Genomic DNA, 14011 nt, shown 5'->3' with positions numbered 1-14011 from the left:
CTGCCTTCTTGACTGATGTTCACCTGTTGTGGGTTTTGTTGTGTCAGCAAAAATCACTGGTTATAGTGTAAGAAGAGTATAAAAATAGTGAGAATGTATGAAATGGTACTTTATAGATTTTTACTTAATAGTATGTTTAAATTCATTTGACTATTAGATTCTCATAATAATTCTTAAAATACATAAATTTAATAAACCTGATTTAAAATTTTGTTTGTAAAGCAGTTAGAACTAATTCCATCAGAAAACATGGAATTAATTATGGAATCCCCTCTTTTTAGATCCACTAATTAAGTAAAACAACTTTTAATTTACGACTTCCTTTGTATATATGTATCTTTTTTTTTTTTAATTCAAATATTGGCATGAACATGGTTTTGTCAGGGATGTGAATGGTATAAATATTGTAGTGTTTGGTGTTAACTACTTTTTACCAAGTGTGAAGTTTAAAATTCCCGGTTTGAGATATTTTTATCAGACTTGTTTTATTCCCTTAGGAACTGTGCCCTTACTGCTTAATTTGCTGTCAGTATATGTCTCAGCTGAGGTGATTTAAAAGGGAACTGGCACTGTTCAGGAATCAGCATAAATGTTAACGTTCAGTACCTGCTTGGGGCATGGGTCATGTGAGATTGTGGAGTGGAGAAGTCTCATAATGTGGGCTGTGGGGCTGAAATGATTTACTTTTAGGCTTATAGGCTTTTAAGCATCATTTCCTGCTACAGAAAGTTCTAGAAACAAAACAGGATTATAAATCATATAGATGCTGATCGATGACTTTCTTAGAAAACTGTACTCAGTTTAGCTTCATTTTTCATTATGTAACTGTAATTTTCGCATCTGTCTTTTGTCTTTTTCCTCTCATTTTAACATAGTTCTACTACAGGGAATCCGGCCCATTAGTATTATCACTTGAAGTCTTATAGTGATGGTGCATGTCAAGACAAAAATATTTACATTTTTAAGAACTTAGGTCTTATTTTACTTTCAGTGATGTTATTAAATATTTTCTTTGTGTGTTGTTGCTGTTATTATTCTTATTTTCTTTTTGAAAAAATATTTGGCTATGCTGGGTGTTAGTTTCAGCTCACGGGATCTTTAGCTGTGGCTTGTGGGATCTAGTTCCCCCACCAGGGATCGAACCTGAGCCCCCTGCATTGAGAGCTTGGAGTCTTAGCCACTTGACCAGCAGGGAAGTCGCTATTATTTTCTTCTAGTAAAAAAAGATTAAATGTGGGTTTCCAGGCAAAAAGTAGCTATAGAAACGTATGTGATAATTAGCAGATATCTTCCTTAAAAAATTTTATTTGTAAGTCTAATGTAATGTTTTCCTTTCTCTGCCCTAGGACAAAGTACGAACAGAAAGTTACCGAGATTTTATATACCAGAACCCACATATCTTCAAAGACAAGGTGGGTAGCATAGGCTACAGAATGACATGTTTCATGTGGATCTTGGGTAGCAGAAATCCTCTTAGGTCATTGTGACAGCAGTTGATTTCATGTGTGTGCTGTGTTTAGTCGCTCAGTCGTGTCCCACTCTTTGCAGCCCCATGGACTGTAGCCCGCCAGGTTGCTCTGTCCATAGGGATTCTCCAGGCAAGAATACTGGAGTGATTTGCCATGCCCTCCAGGGGGGGTCTTCCCAACCCTGGGATCAAACCCTGATCTCACGCATTGCAGGTGGATTCTTTACCGTCTGAGCCACCAGGAAAGCCCAAGAAGACTGGAGTAGGTAGCCTATCCCTTCTCAAAGAGATCTTCCTGTCCCAGGATTCGAACCGGGGTCTCCTGCCTTGCAGGTGTATTCTTTACCATCTGAGCTACCAGGGAAGCCCAATTTCATGTATACTGGCTTTATTTCATGGAGGACTTTTGTGATGCTGATCTGTGGTGCAGAACACTGATAAACAGAAATGCTGCTTGGTGTCATTCAGTACACTTTTTTTTAATTGAAATTCATTAATTATAGTGATTTAACTTAAACTTTGCTCAGTCATGTAAGTTTTGCTTAAACCATGTTTTTGATTTACTGTGATTCTTATAAATTTCAAATGTACAAGATAAACCCCATATCAAAGCATTTAATTATTTTAGTTCACATTGATTAGTTAAAACTTAATTTAAAAAGTAAATTTGGTAAGTAGGGTCAAATATTTTAAGGTAGAATTTATTTTATGTGCTTTTTTTTCCCAGACCATTTGATGAGATACTTTATATTTTACAATTAGTGTTTATACTGCCTCTGGTTATTTCAAAGATGCTGTTTCATAGTGTGTATGAGTATGTGTGTGAAATTTGTGTTAAATATTTTTTCCTCCCTTGTGAATTTTTCCATTTTTTCTTCACTTTCTCTTTCCCTCCTCTACATTGGCATGTTACCTAAGAGTTCAGGTTTTCTATTTGTTCCACCTTACTGGAAGTTAATCCAGAATTTAGTCAGGTATATGATTCTCTCTGCTACTCACATACCTTTGCTTGGAAATTTTCCCCCTCTCTTTCTACTTCAGGGGCTTCCTGATGGTAAAGTATCTGCCTGCAGTGAGGGAGACCTGGGTTCAATCCCTGGGTCGGGAACATCCCCTGAAGAAGGGCATGGCAACCCATTCCAGCATTCTTGCCTAGAGAACCCTATGGACAGAGGAGTCTGGTGGGCTATAGTCCATGGGATTGCAAAGAGTCAGACACAACTGAGTGACTAACATACACACACACTTTCTACCTCATGAGTATGTATATTGGTAACATCAGGTTTTCATAGTTCCCCTCAATTTTAAGATACTTTTCTAAGGTTATTTCATGGACCTTACATAATATTGCAGTAGTGACCCACAACCTTAATATATTGAAAAGACTTTTCCTGAGTTTTTGTTGCTTGGAATAACATATATATAGAGACTGGCTTTTCGTTTTCCATACCTATTTCCTAAGAGCAGTGTTTAACTTGTGACTTAGCTGAGTTGGAGATGTGAAATTTATATGGTTCTGATATCTTGCGGCCAACACATTACCTATAAGGTAATGATGGCGTCTGTTTCTTTGTTTTGCTAATTCCCCAACAGGCAGATTATTTCATTTTTAAAAATATTAGTTTTTATCAGTTCTTTGTTGCCTTTTTTATTTGCTTTTTATTTATTATTGTAGCGAAGACAAATCATTTTTTTAGTAGTTTTTATATTTGCACCTAAAATGCTAGAATAGTTTATTTAATATCTAAAAAAACACTTTTCAGTGAAACAAATAATGTTACTATTAAAATTTTGCTTTATACTTACAGTGAGATTATGCCTAGGTTTTTATTTTATTTTTTCCTTAATATGTTGTATACAATTTAAACATATGCTAGTCTGGGAATCACTCATTCTGCCTGGCTACTCGGGATCCAGCCACATAATAATTTTAGACAGTGGTGGGTCTCTGGGCCTCATCTATAAAATGATTTAAAAAAATTTTTTCTGGTTCTAAAATTTTAGGACTTCTGTTTTTATAAAAACAGTATCTTTGAGCTATCTTGTAAGATATTTTAATACTTTTTGATCTGAATGCTGTAAATACTTTTTGATACCAATTTGGTGAGAATTTTTTAAGTAAAAATAGTTTCTTTTTCAGTATGCTCTGAATATAGACTTTTGTATTACATAAGAAAATAGTGAAAAGACACAAGCATTAGTAATCATAAGATTGATTAGGAAATTAAGTAATTATGAATATTTCTATGTATATGAAACCAATCAATGACCTGTACACAGTCATTATCTGCTTTTAATTTTTTATTTGTAACTGTTATAGAAATACCGTATACATTTTTGGACAAAATACATGACCATGGAAAACGTGTAAAGTTTGTTTTGTCTTATACTTACTGCTCTTGCTGAAGCGATTAAATCTGCCACAGTTAGGAGAGGGATTATTAATAAATTGAAAGTGTTTTCCTTGGTATTTTGCCTGACATGCTTTCTTTTATCAGTGAGTGGCTAGGTTTGCTCAGCATTTATGGTTTCTCAAGAGTATAATGTATAATATGTATCAACTTCTAACTCTTTAAAGCATATACAGGATATAATTCTCTAATTAACAATAGTAATCTAGAGATTTTATGTGACTTGGGATACTCTTTGTATTATACTATGGCTGCAGATGTAGAAAATATACTACCATATATTTAAATAGTGTTTGATAATTTATAAAATATTTTGAAACATGTCTCTTTGCTGTATAATATATCTGTAACTAGGGATGGTAGGTATTTATCTCCATTTAATACATGAGGAATTTGAAACCAATAGGTTAAAGGCTTGTCCTAAAAATAGGCAACTAAAAAGATAGAACTTGAAGGTTTTAGTCCTAGTCTAGTGCCCTTAACACTGTGCCACTACACTTTAAGGAGAAAATAATTAGGGTGAGATTCATTAGTGACATTTTAATTCTCATTATTTTTCATGTATAGGTCCTGTGTGGCATGACAGAACGTGTTCATGAAATTATTTAAATATAGTTATTTTTAGAAATGTATGGAATAACATGTCTTCCTAAGTTTTACACCATTGTTTTTGTTTTCATTTTTCTTCATTAGGTAGACAAATTTCATACCACAGCTCTAGCTTCTGTATCATATATCGTTTAGGGCATGGTAGAGATTTATTTTTCACAAAAGGGATTAAAATTAAAATTTCTTTTCCTCTCCTTCCATCCTTCCTGCTTCCTTTCCTTCATTCCTTTCTTAATATTGTTTTAATTCACAAAGCTCCTGTGGAGGCCATATGGTTTCTCAGATTTAATTTAACTTTGGGTGGCATAATCTTGTTATCACTCACTCATAATTAATTTCTATTTGTAGTTCATTGAAGAAATTCACAGTTTGGTGCCTTTTTTATGCTTTTGATTATTATCTACAGTTAAAATGTTTTATATACATTCCTTCATCATTTTATAAAATAACATTAGTGTATTCTGTTATCATTCTCCCTCTTTCTTGGTTCTGTCAAGTTTTAGTTTATTTGCCCAAATACCTAAATCTGAGCTAGATGTAATAATTAGTAGGCAACTAAAAATATAATTTAAGTATGCACTTTTAAAAAAGCAGTTTGACCTATGTTTGAGTTCCAGCTTTACAGATTACCCACTGTATGATCCTGAATCTGCTACTTTCTTTCTCTAAAGCTCTCTTTCCTTCAGAAAGAATTAAGTAAGATTTTATATATATGTGCCTATGTATATAAACGATTTGTGTGTGTAGTTTTACAAGAGAATACATACTCTAACTGGAGTACATTATATGTATCCTGCTGTACTTAGTTGTCACTTAGCAGGTTCTCTAAGATAATCCCTTATTAATGTTATTTTAATGGCTCAAAAATTCAGTGTAAATTGTCCATAAGTTCTAACTTTTTATATTAGAAATAATGCATATAAAAATATAAAATATTAAAAATCTTTTTATAAATGTAGGACTAGAATAATAAGATAAATTCTAGTAGAGGACTCTCTGGATCAGAAAGGTTCTACCCTGGATGGAGTTAGTCCTGCCAGCTTGTCTTTCCAGAAACAGTGCATGAGTGTTGATATTCAATATTTCCAAACACCATTGCCAAAGCACTGTGCTGTCAAACTTGGTAAATTCTACACTGATCTTTTATTTTTAATTTTGAAATATTTCAATGAAAGTTTCTGGAAAGTCATCACTTACTGTGTATATATTTTTACATTTTATTATCATTTTATGCCATGTAATATTTCAAGTTGATATACTATAAGCATACTATAAATATATATGCTCTGTATTATAGTATTTACTTGATGATGTGGTTAGTATATTTTATTTGTAACTTTACAAAATGGTTTTGCAGTGGTATTTTATAGATTTCGTCTTACAGTTTTGAACTTTCTTAATGTGTGAAGTGGTTATGTTAAAATGTGCTGACTCACCCAAACAGGGAACATTACGGTCAGGGACACTCGCATTCTCCCTTAGCGGCCTCAGCCTTCTAAGATGGGCAGAGAGGATAGGGGACAGGGTAACAGCCTTTTGACAACCTTATTTCTTCAATAGAAATTAAGACTATTTAGATTCTCTCCTCTGGAGTCAGTTCTGGTATATTTTAAAAGTGTAATGGAACAGACTTCCCTTATACTAGTAAACAGTGCAGAAGATAAAATGCATAGGAACAGACTTTAACTAGTGTGCAGGACTTACATGAAAAAGATTTTTTAAAAATCCCAAACTCCTGAAGAACATAAAAGATGATTAAAACAAATTGAAATTCTTACCATGTTCCTGAATAGAAAACAAAATAAAATTGTCTGTGTTCTGTAAGTTTATATTTTAGTTCAGTCCCCATAAAAATACTAAGACTTAAAAAAAAAGAGACAAGCTGATTCTCTTATGCTTATGGAAAAATGAATATATTACCTAGTGAAAAAGTAGTTGCTGAACAATGGACTAGATTCTTTTTTAAAAAAACTTTATTTTATATTGGAGTATAGCCAGTTATCCACTGGATCATCAAAAAAGCAAGAGAGTTCCAGAAAAACATCTATTTCTGCTTTACTGACTATGCCAAAGCCTTTGACTGTGTGGATCATGGTAAACTGTGGAAAATTCTGAAAGAGATGGGCATACCAGACCTCCTGACCTGCCTCTTGAGAAACCTATATGCAGGTCAGGAAGCAACAGTTAGAACTGGACATGGAACAACAGACTGGTTCCAAATAGGAAAAGGGGTACGTCAAGGCTGTATATTGTCACCCTGCTTATTTAACTTATATGCAGAGGACATCATGAGAAATGCTGGGCTGGAGGAAGCACAAGCTGGAATCAAGATTGCTGGGAGAAATATCACTAACCTCAGATATGCAGATGACACCACCCTTATGGCAGAAAGTGAAGAGGAACTGAAAAGCCTCTTGATGAAAGTGAAAGAGGAGAGTGAAAAAGTTGGCTTAAAGCTCAACATTCAGAAAACTAAGATCATGGTGTCTGGTCCCATCACTTCATGGGAAATAGGTGGGGAAACAGTGGAAACAGCATTAGACTTTATTTTGGGGGGCTCCAAAATCACTGCAGATGGTGACTGCAGCCATGAAATTTTTAAAAGACGCTTACTCCTTGGAAGGAAAGTTACGACCTACCTAGATAGCATATTAAAAAGCAGAGAGATTACTTTGCCAACAAAGGTCCGTCTAGTCAAGACTATGGTTTTTCCAGTGGTCATGTATGGATGTGAGAGTTGGACTGTGAAGCAAGCTGAGCACCGAAAAACTGATGGTTTTGAACTGTGGTGTTGGAGAAGACTCTTGAGAGTCCCTTGGACTGCAAGGAGATCCAACCAGTCCCTTCTAAAGGAGATCAGTCCTGGTTGTTCATTGGAAGGACTGATGCTAAAGCTGAAACTCCAATACTTCGGCTACCTCATGTGAAGAGTTGACTCATTGGAAAAGACCCTGATGCTGGTAGGGATTGGGGGCAGGAGGAGAAGGGGACAACAGAGGATGAGATGGCTGGATGGCATCACCGACTCGATGGACATGAGTTTGAGTAAACTCCACGAGTTGCTGATGGACAGGGAGGCTTGGCGTGCTGCGATTCATGGGGTCACAAAGAGTCAGATACGACTGAGCAACTGAATTAACAGCCAATTAACAATGTTATGATAGTTTCAGGTAGACAGCAAAGGGACTCAGCCATACATATACATATACCCGTTCTCCCCCAAACTCCTCTCCCGTCCAGGCTGTCTCACTGAGCAGAGTTCCGTGTGCTATACAGTCAGTCCTTGGTGGTTTCCATTTTAAATAAAGCAGTGTGTACATGTCCATCCCAAACTTCCTATCTATCTCTTCAATTCGCCCTGCTCTGGCAGCCGTAATTTTGTTCTTTAAGCGTGTGAATCTGTTTCTGTTTTGTAAATAAGTTCATTTACAAAGATTCACTTACATAGATTTGCATAGATTCATTTACATAGATTGAACAATGCTCAGTTGCTCAGCGTGTCTGACTCTTTGCAGTCCCATGGACTACAGCCCACCAGGCTCCTCTGTCTATGGGATTTCCCAGGCAAGAATACTGGAGTGGGTTGCCAGTTCCTCCTCCAGGAGATCTTCCCAACGCAGGGATAGAACCTGCCTCCCCTGCATTGCTGGCAGATTCTTTACTGTTGAGCCACTGGGGAAGCCCCATAGATTGAACAATACAATAGATAAATTCTAGTTTTGTTTTTCTTACAGTGGCTTTCTAGCTGGTGCAGTGGTAAACAATCTGCCTGCCAAGCAGGAGACGTCTCACAGGTTTGATCCCTGGGTCGGAAAGATCCCCTGGAGGAGAAAATGGCAACCCATTCCAATATTCTTGCTAGAAAAAGTGCTTCATAGACCTGTCTAAAATTCGAAAAGAGTGTGTGTGTCCTCTCCCCTTGCCCTAAGCTCTGCTCTGTGCTTGAGTTTTCTTTATTGCACTACTATTCTCTGTTATGCTCTATTCTTTATTCTTAGTTGTTTCTGAGTATTTTGCTTAATGTGTTTCCTTGGTAATTTTTTTTTTTTTTTACTGTGAACCATGCAGATTTCATTATTACTATTCTGGGAAGAACCATATGAAATTCTTGATTAGAAATAATTGTTACATTCCAATCCCCAATAACATAAATTTCATTCTTCTTACTGTTTCTACCATTGATCATGAATATCTTTTTGAAAACTTAAATTCTCAAGTTACTGAATTCTAAAAGCCTATTTTTTATTGTACCTCTAATTAAAATGAGTTAAATATTAAACTTTGGAAATGGAGTGGGTATGACAATATTTTGTATCCATGATTCGTTTATAACCTTTTCTAAATTGTATTGGATCAGACTATCCTGCTTAGGTTAATTTCTGGTACTCAAACTTGAGAAAGCTTATTTTTGTTAAAATTTAGAATTACTGAACCTAAATTAGAGCATACATACAATAAGGAAATAAAAGGCAGACTACTTCCCTAGTAAGTCTGTGGGAATTTCTCATTTCATGTAAAACATTTCTTAAATTTACATTGTTGCCTATGATTGCAATAAACTGTGGCCAAAAACAGTTACGAATTTAAAATAATGTAATTATATGTTCAGTTTACCCAAATAGAAATTATTATCATGATTGACTGGTAAAGTTTAAATTTTGTTATCTATTCCTAGCCAGAAACATCATCATATATGAATAGGATTTAAAATATTAGACCTTCTCAATAACATCTATTCTTTTTCTTTTATTATTATACCAGGTAGTTTTGGATGTTGGTTGTGGAACTGGAATTCTCTCTCTGTTTGCTGCTAAAGCAGGGGCAAAGAAGGTTCTTGGAGTTGATCAGTCTGAAATACTTTACCAGGCAATGGATATCGTAAGGTAGATGCATTTTAAGGCTTGAGTTAAGATTGTTTTTAAATTTGATGATCAGTAGATTTTCTTGTCTTTAATAGCTGTCCGGTGCAGACCTAAGGACCTTATCTTTCAGTAAAATTTCATTCTAGCACAATAAAATTTTAAGTTGAATTGACCTAAACATGTTTGAAGTGTGAACAATCTTTTCACTCCTCTTATTAGAATTATTTTTATATAGTTTTCTGTCTTTTCAATTATGACTATGAATATGCTAATTATAATAAATTAGAAATCATGGACGTATAGGGTAATGTTAGAATATGTGCTACAAAAGTCAATATATTAGTAGTAGTTTGTTTACCAGGTAACAATTCAGCTAAAAGAAAACTAAAGGTTATTGTTTTCCTTTTGACAGTACTGGTAGTCCTCTGCCTCCTCAAATTAAAATGTGAAGTCCAAGATGGCTACACACAGATTAGAGTGGATTTAGTTTATCCCCTTAAACTTAATTTTGTTCTCTAAAAATACGTCCTCTCTTTGAGGAATTAAGTTAGGTTAATTGAACAGTGGTTGATTTTACAGTTGGCTTATATTCAAGTAAGAAGACCTTTATTTGAACTACAACTTCGAGATTTTGTTAGTTGTGTACTTAACCAAAGTATGTTACATGTTGCATTTTGCATGTTGCATGTTACATGTTACATTTGAAACTTAGGAATAATTTCCAAAATAATTTTAATAGCAGGCTTCTCAGCAATTCTTCCCCCCCCCCAGGTTTATTGAGATATAATCGACACATAACATTGTGTGAGTTTAATGAAAACATATTATAAATGTATTTCTTTGATATATTAATGTATTAACATAATAGCTACCACCATAGTGTTAGTTAACACCTCTGCTGTGTCACATGAAATATTGGGTTGGCCAAAACGTTTGTTCCAGTTTTACCTCACATCTTACAGAACACCCTGAATGAACTTCGTGGCTAACCCAGTAATTACCATTTCTTTTTTGGAGGGAGAACATTAAAGTTCTCCTCTCTGAATAACTTTTACCATGCTTACATTAGATTCTTGGTAATGATCCTTCAATGGTCCTCTCACTGATGCCTATGTTTTATTCTTAAAATCTATTAACGATCTTTTCTGATTTGTATAACGTTTAAATAAATACAGTTGTGTAAAATGTTTAAGATGTTATTGCCTGGTGTAGAGTGTAGTGCCATGGGTAAGCAGGCAAAGTTTCAGGCTTCCCTCATGGCTCAGAGGTTAAGAAACTGCCTGCAATGCAGGAGACCTGGGTTCCGTCCCTGGGTGGGGAGGATCCCCTGGAGGAGGGCGTGGCAACCCTCTCCAGTACTCCTGCCTGGAGAACCCCATGGACAGAGGAGCCTGGCGGGCTACAGTCCACGGGGCTGCAAACAGTCAGACGTGCCTGAGCGACTAAGCGCACACTTGAAGAGTTTCCGTTGGCCAGTGTTGAGTCCTTGCTCTGCCCCTTCCCCATTGTTTGGACTTCGATTAGGTATCTAACCTCTTTGAAACCTCAGCTGTTTCATTGTAAAAATGAAAGTAATGATGACAAGGAGTCACTAATGGTTATGAGCAAGGTAAATAAGTTGTAAGTAAAATACACACCTCAATCTCTTTGGCATATTGCCTGACCTGACATGTAGTAGGTATTCAGGTGTTAGCAGCTGTTACTATTAACAAGCACCAAATGAATGTTAATGGAAAAATGACATTGCTCTTGCTTAGATTTTTTCATAGATGCTGGTGGTTATTATTTTCATAATGCAGAATATGCATATGTGTTGCATATGTGTATACAATCCATAATCTGGTAAAGTTTTTTTAGTTCTTTTGTTACCATTAACTACAACATCATCATTTTGCAGGTTCTGTAAATAGCACCCTCTCTTGCTTGTACCTTGCTTTCGAAACAGGTGTGAGAACCACTATCCCAAAGAAGAGATTGTTTTACGTAAATTAACAAAATTTATTGTTGATAGTTAGGTTATGGTAAGATATTTCTATTAGAAATATGGAAGACCCATGTTCATCTATATATTTGTCATTTTTGATTTCTATGAGACTAGATGTGCTCTCATTTTTTTTAAACAATAATTTTTAAAAATTGTTTATTTTTGGCTGCTCAGAGTATTTGTTGCTGTATGCCGACTTCAGTTGTGTTGAGCGGGGTCTGCTCTTTGTTGTGGTGTGGTGGCTTCTCTTGTGGAGCATGGGCTCTGTAGTTGGTGCTCGTAGGCGCTAGAGCTTGGGCTCAGTAGTTGAGGTGCGTGGGATTAGCTGCCCCGTGGCATGTGGGATCTACCCTGTCCAGGGATTGAACCCATGTTCCCTGCATTGGCAGGCGGATTCTTAACCACTGCACCCACCAGGATGGTCCAGTGTATTCTCATTTTAATTCCTGTGTGGAAGAAGAGGATGGTGATACCACTCATTTGATTTTCATTTTATTTCACAGAAGCCCTAATTCCTAGTGATGTTTTAGAAATATATTTTTACAATGATTATATTCAGATTCTTTGTATATAAAATTTAGTGCTGGAATATATAGAAATTTTACATGAGAGCATTTATTGAAAATGACTTAACTTTCAGTTTTAGGTACTTTAACTTAATAATAAAAGTTGCTAACATTAACTTAGTACTTCCTATTGAATTTTTTTTTGAAGTAGGTAAAAAAACAGTATAATATTTTTTAAGTAGAGATTAAGAAATTGAGACATGGAGAACACATCAGTTTATTTGTAGTACTGCCAGGATTGGATCCCATAGTTGATCCTACAGCCAGTCTACTATGCTGTGTCTACATTGCACTGCTCAGAGGGCACATATTTTATTGTGGCCAGTAGTTTACTTAGAACCTATAGCGTTTGAATATTAGACCTTTTTGTTTTGGATGAGCCAACATTATACTTTTCTTCAAAGATGTTCTACTTTGCCTTTTTTTTATCGTGAAAAGATAAGATCGTTATTTCCATAGTGTTCATAGTATCTCTTCATTGTTTTCCATTCAAAAACTTGAAATTTACACTGTGGATGAAATAACCTCTTATTCTGTTTGTGGATGTATCTATAGAAGAATTTTCATGAAACAGTTTATTGTTAATGTCTGCAGCATTTTCTGGCCCATTTTTCTACCAGATGAGAAAGCAGAATAGCATACTTCTCTCAGCATCTAGAACCATGTGACTTGATTTCTAACTTTGGCTTTTTGACTAGCTTTATGATGATGGGCAAATTGCTTAACTTCTTTAACCCTGGTTTCTTCATTTATAAAATGAGGTTGATGGTAGTATGTGTCTCACAAGATTGTTACAAAGATTGAATTCACTTATAGTGCTTTGCAAAGTGGCTGACATGTAGTGAAGTGAAAGTTGCTCGGTTGTGTCCGACTCTTTGCGATGCCATGGACTCAAATGTGACCCCATGGACCCCAGGCTCCTCCCTCTGTGGAATTCTTCAGGCCAGAATACTGGCAGTGGGTAGCCGTTCCGTTCTCCAGGGGATCTTCCCAACCCAGGAATTGAACCCAGGTCTCCTGCATTGCAGGCGGATTCTTTACAATCTGAGTCACCAGAGAAGCCCGGTTGACATGTAACTACTTACTAAATGTTAGTAGTAATTATGATAATATTAATAGATGATTATAATGATATGTTTGATTTGGCACCAGTGCCTCCAATAATACTTGACATTTGATTGGTTATGTTTCTGAAATGATCATTTCTTGCCACTATCCCACCAACATATGCTGACTCTATTCTGTTTTATGATCTCTATTCTTTTATACCATAAAGTTTCAAGCTTTAGTCAGCTTTATTATGTATTCACTCTCCTCCCTTGAAATCTACTCTCAGCTTCTCTTGTACTTGTCTATTATTGCACTGGAGCTTTCTAGAACCATTATCAATCAATGAAAGCAGCTCTTCTAGCAGGCTGTGAATTGTCATTAGCAATTCTGAGGCTTCTTTTGCTGCCAGAAATTTGTACACAGCAGGATTTCTGTAAAACTCCCTAAGCTTACATCTGTAAGAAAATACTTTAAATTCTAAAAGATGGATAGTCTCCCAACCCCACCCCGATTTGGGTAGGAAAAAATTTTTATTGTACCAGTCATGGAACTAGATTTCAACCAACAAAATCTACCACTGGCTAGTTTAAGTCAAACTGATTGAAAGGGGATTTGTTTTGTTTTTAAATGTATTTATTTTTACTTGGAGGATAATTGTTTTAGAGAATTGTGTTGGTTTCTGCCATACATAAAAGATGAATAATTATGTTTCATATTCTTTTAAACATATTCAACTTAATCCTTGAATTGTGCTAAAAAATGATAAAAATAATTTTATCTCTTTTATTTAAAAAGGAGATGTAGCATTTCTAAATAAATGAAAGATGTTTTATTAGCAGGGGCAAATAGAACTCAAAGTAATACGTGAGAGGAATGAGAAATTGTTTCTTTTTCTTGCTCTCACTTTACGGTGAGTGATCATTCCAGAAGCATAAACGTCCTAAGGATAGCAAAGCTATTCAGTTGTCAGGTGATTATGTCCAGTGTTCACCCTGAGGAAGCAGAGCTAGCTTCTGGTAATTACCTTTACTTCTGACTGCCTTTGGTTTCTCATTGACTCT

At 35.5% G+C, this 14011-nt stretch overlaps 1 protein-coding gene across 5 annotated transcripts in view; it reads left to right on the top strand.

The window, feature by feature from the left end:
* The window catches only part of PRMT3 (protein arginine methyltransferase 3), a 159228-nt gene that overhangs the window by 18739 nt on the left and 126478 nt on the right, over nt 1-14011 (top strand). For all 5 annotated transcript variants that reach the window (XM_070457291.1, XM_070457289.1, XM_070457290.1 and 2 more), the window contains exons 8-9: nt 1347-1412; nt 9250-9371. In XM_070457291.1, the coding sequence (XP_070313392.1) occupies nt 1347-1412; nt 9250-9371 (188 nt within the window). The remainder of the gene's footprint in view (nt 1-1346; nt 1413-9249; nt 9372-14011) is intronic.

Source organism: Odocoileus virginianus, chromosome 28, assembly GCF_023699985.2.
Source record: "Odocoileus virginianus isolate 20LAN1187 ecotype Illinois chromosome 28, Ovbor_1.2, whole genome shotgun sequence".
NCBI classification, from domain to species: domain Eukaryota; kingdom Metazoa; phylum Chordata; class Mammalia; order Artiodactyla; family Cervidae; genus Odocoileus; species Odocoileus virginianus.
Note: the sequence above shows the minus strand (reverse complement) of the source record. Positions and strands in the feature narration are given on the sequence as shown.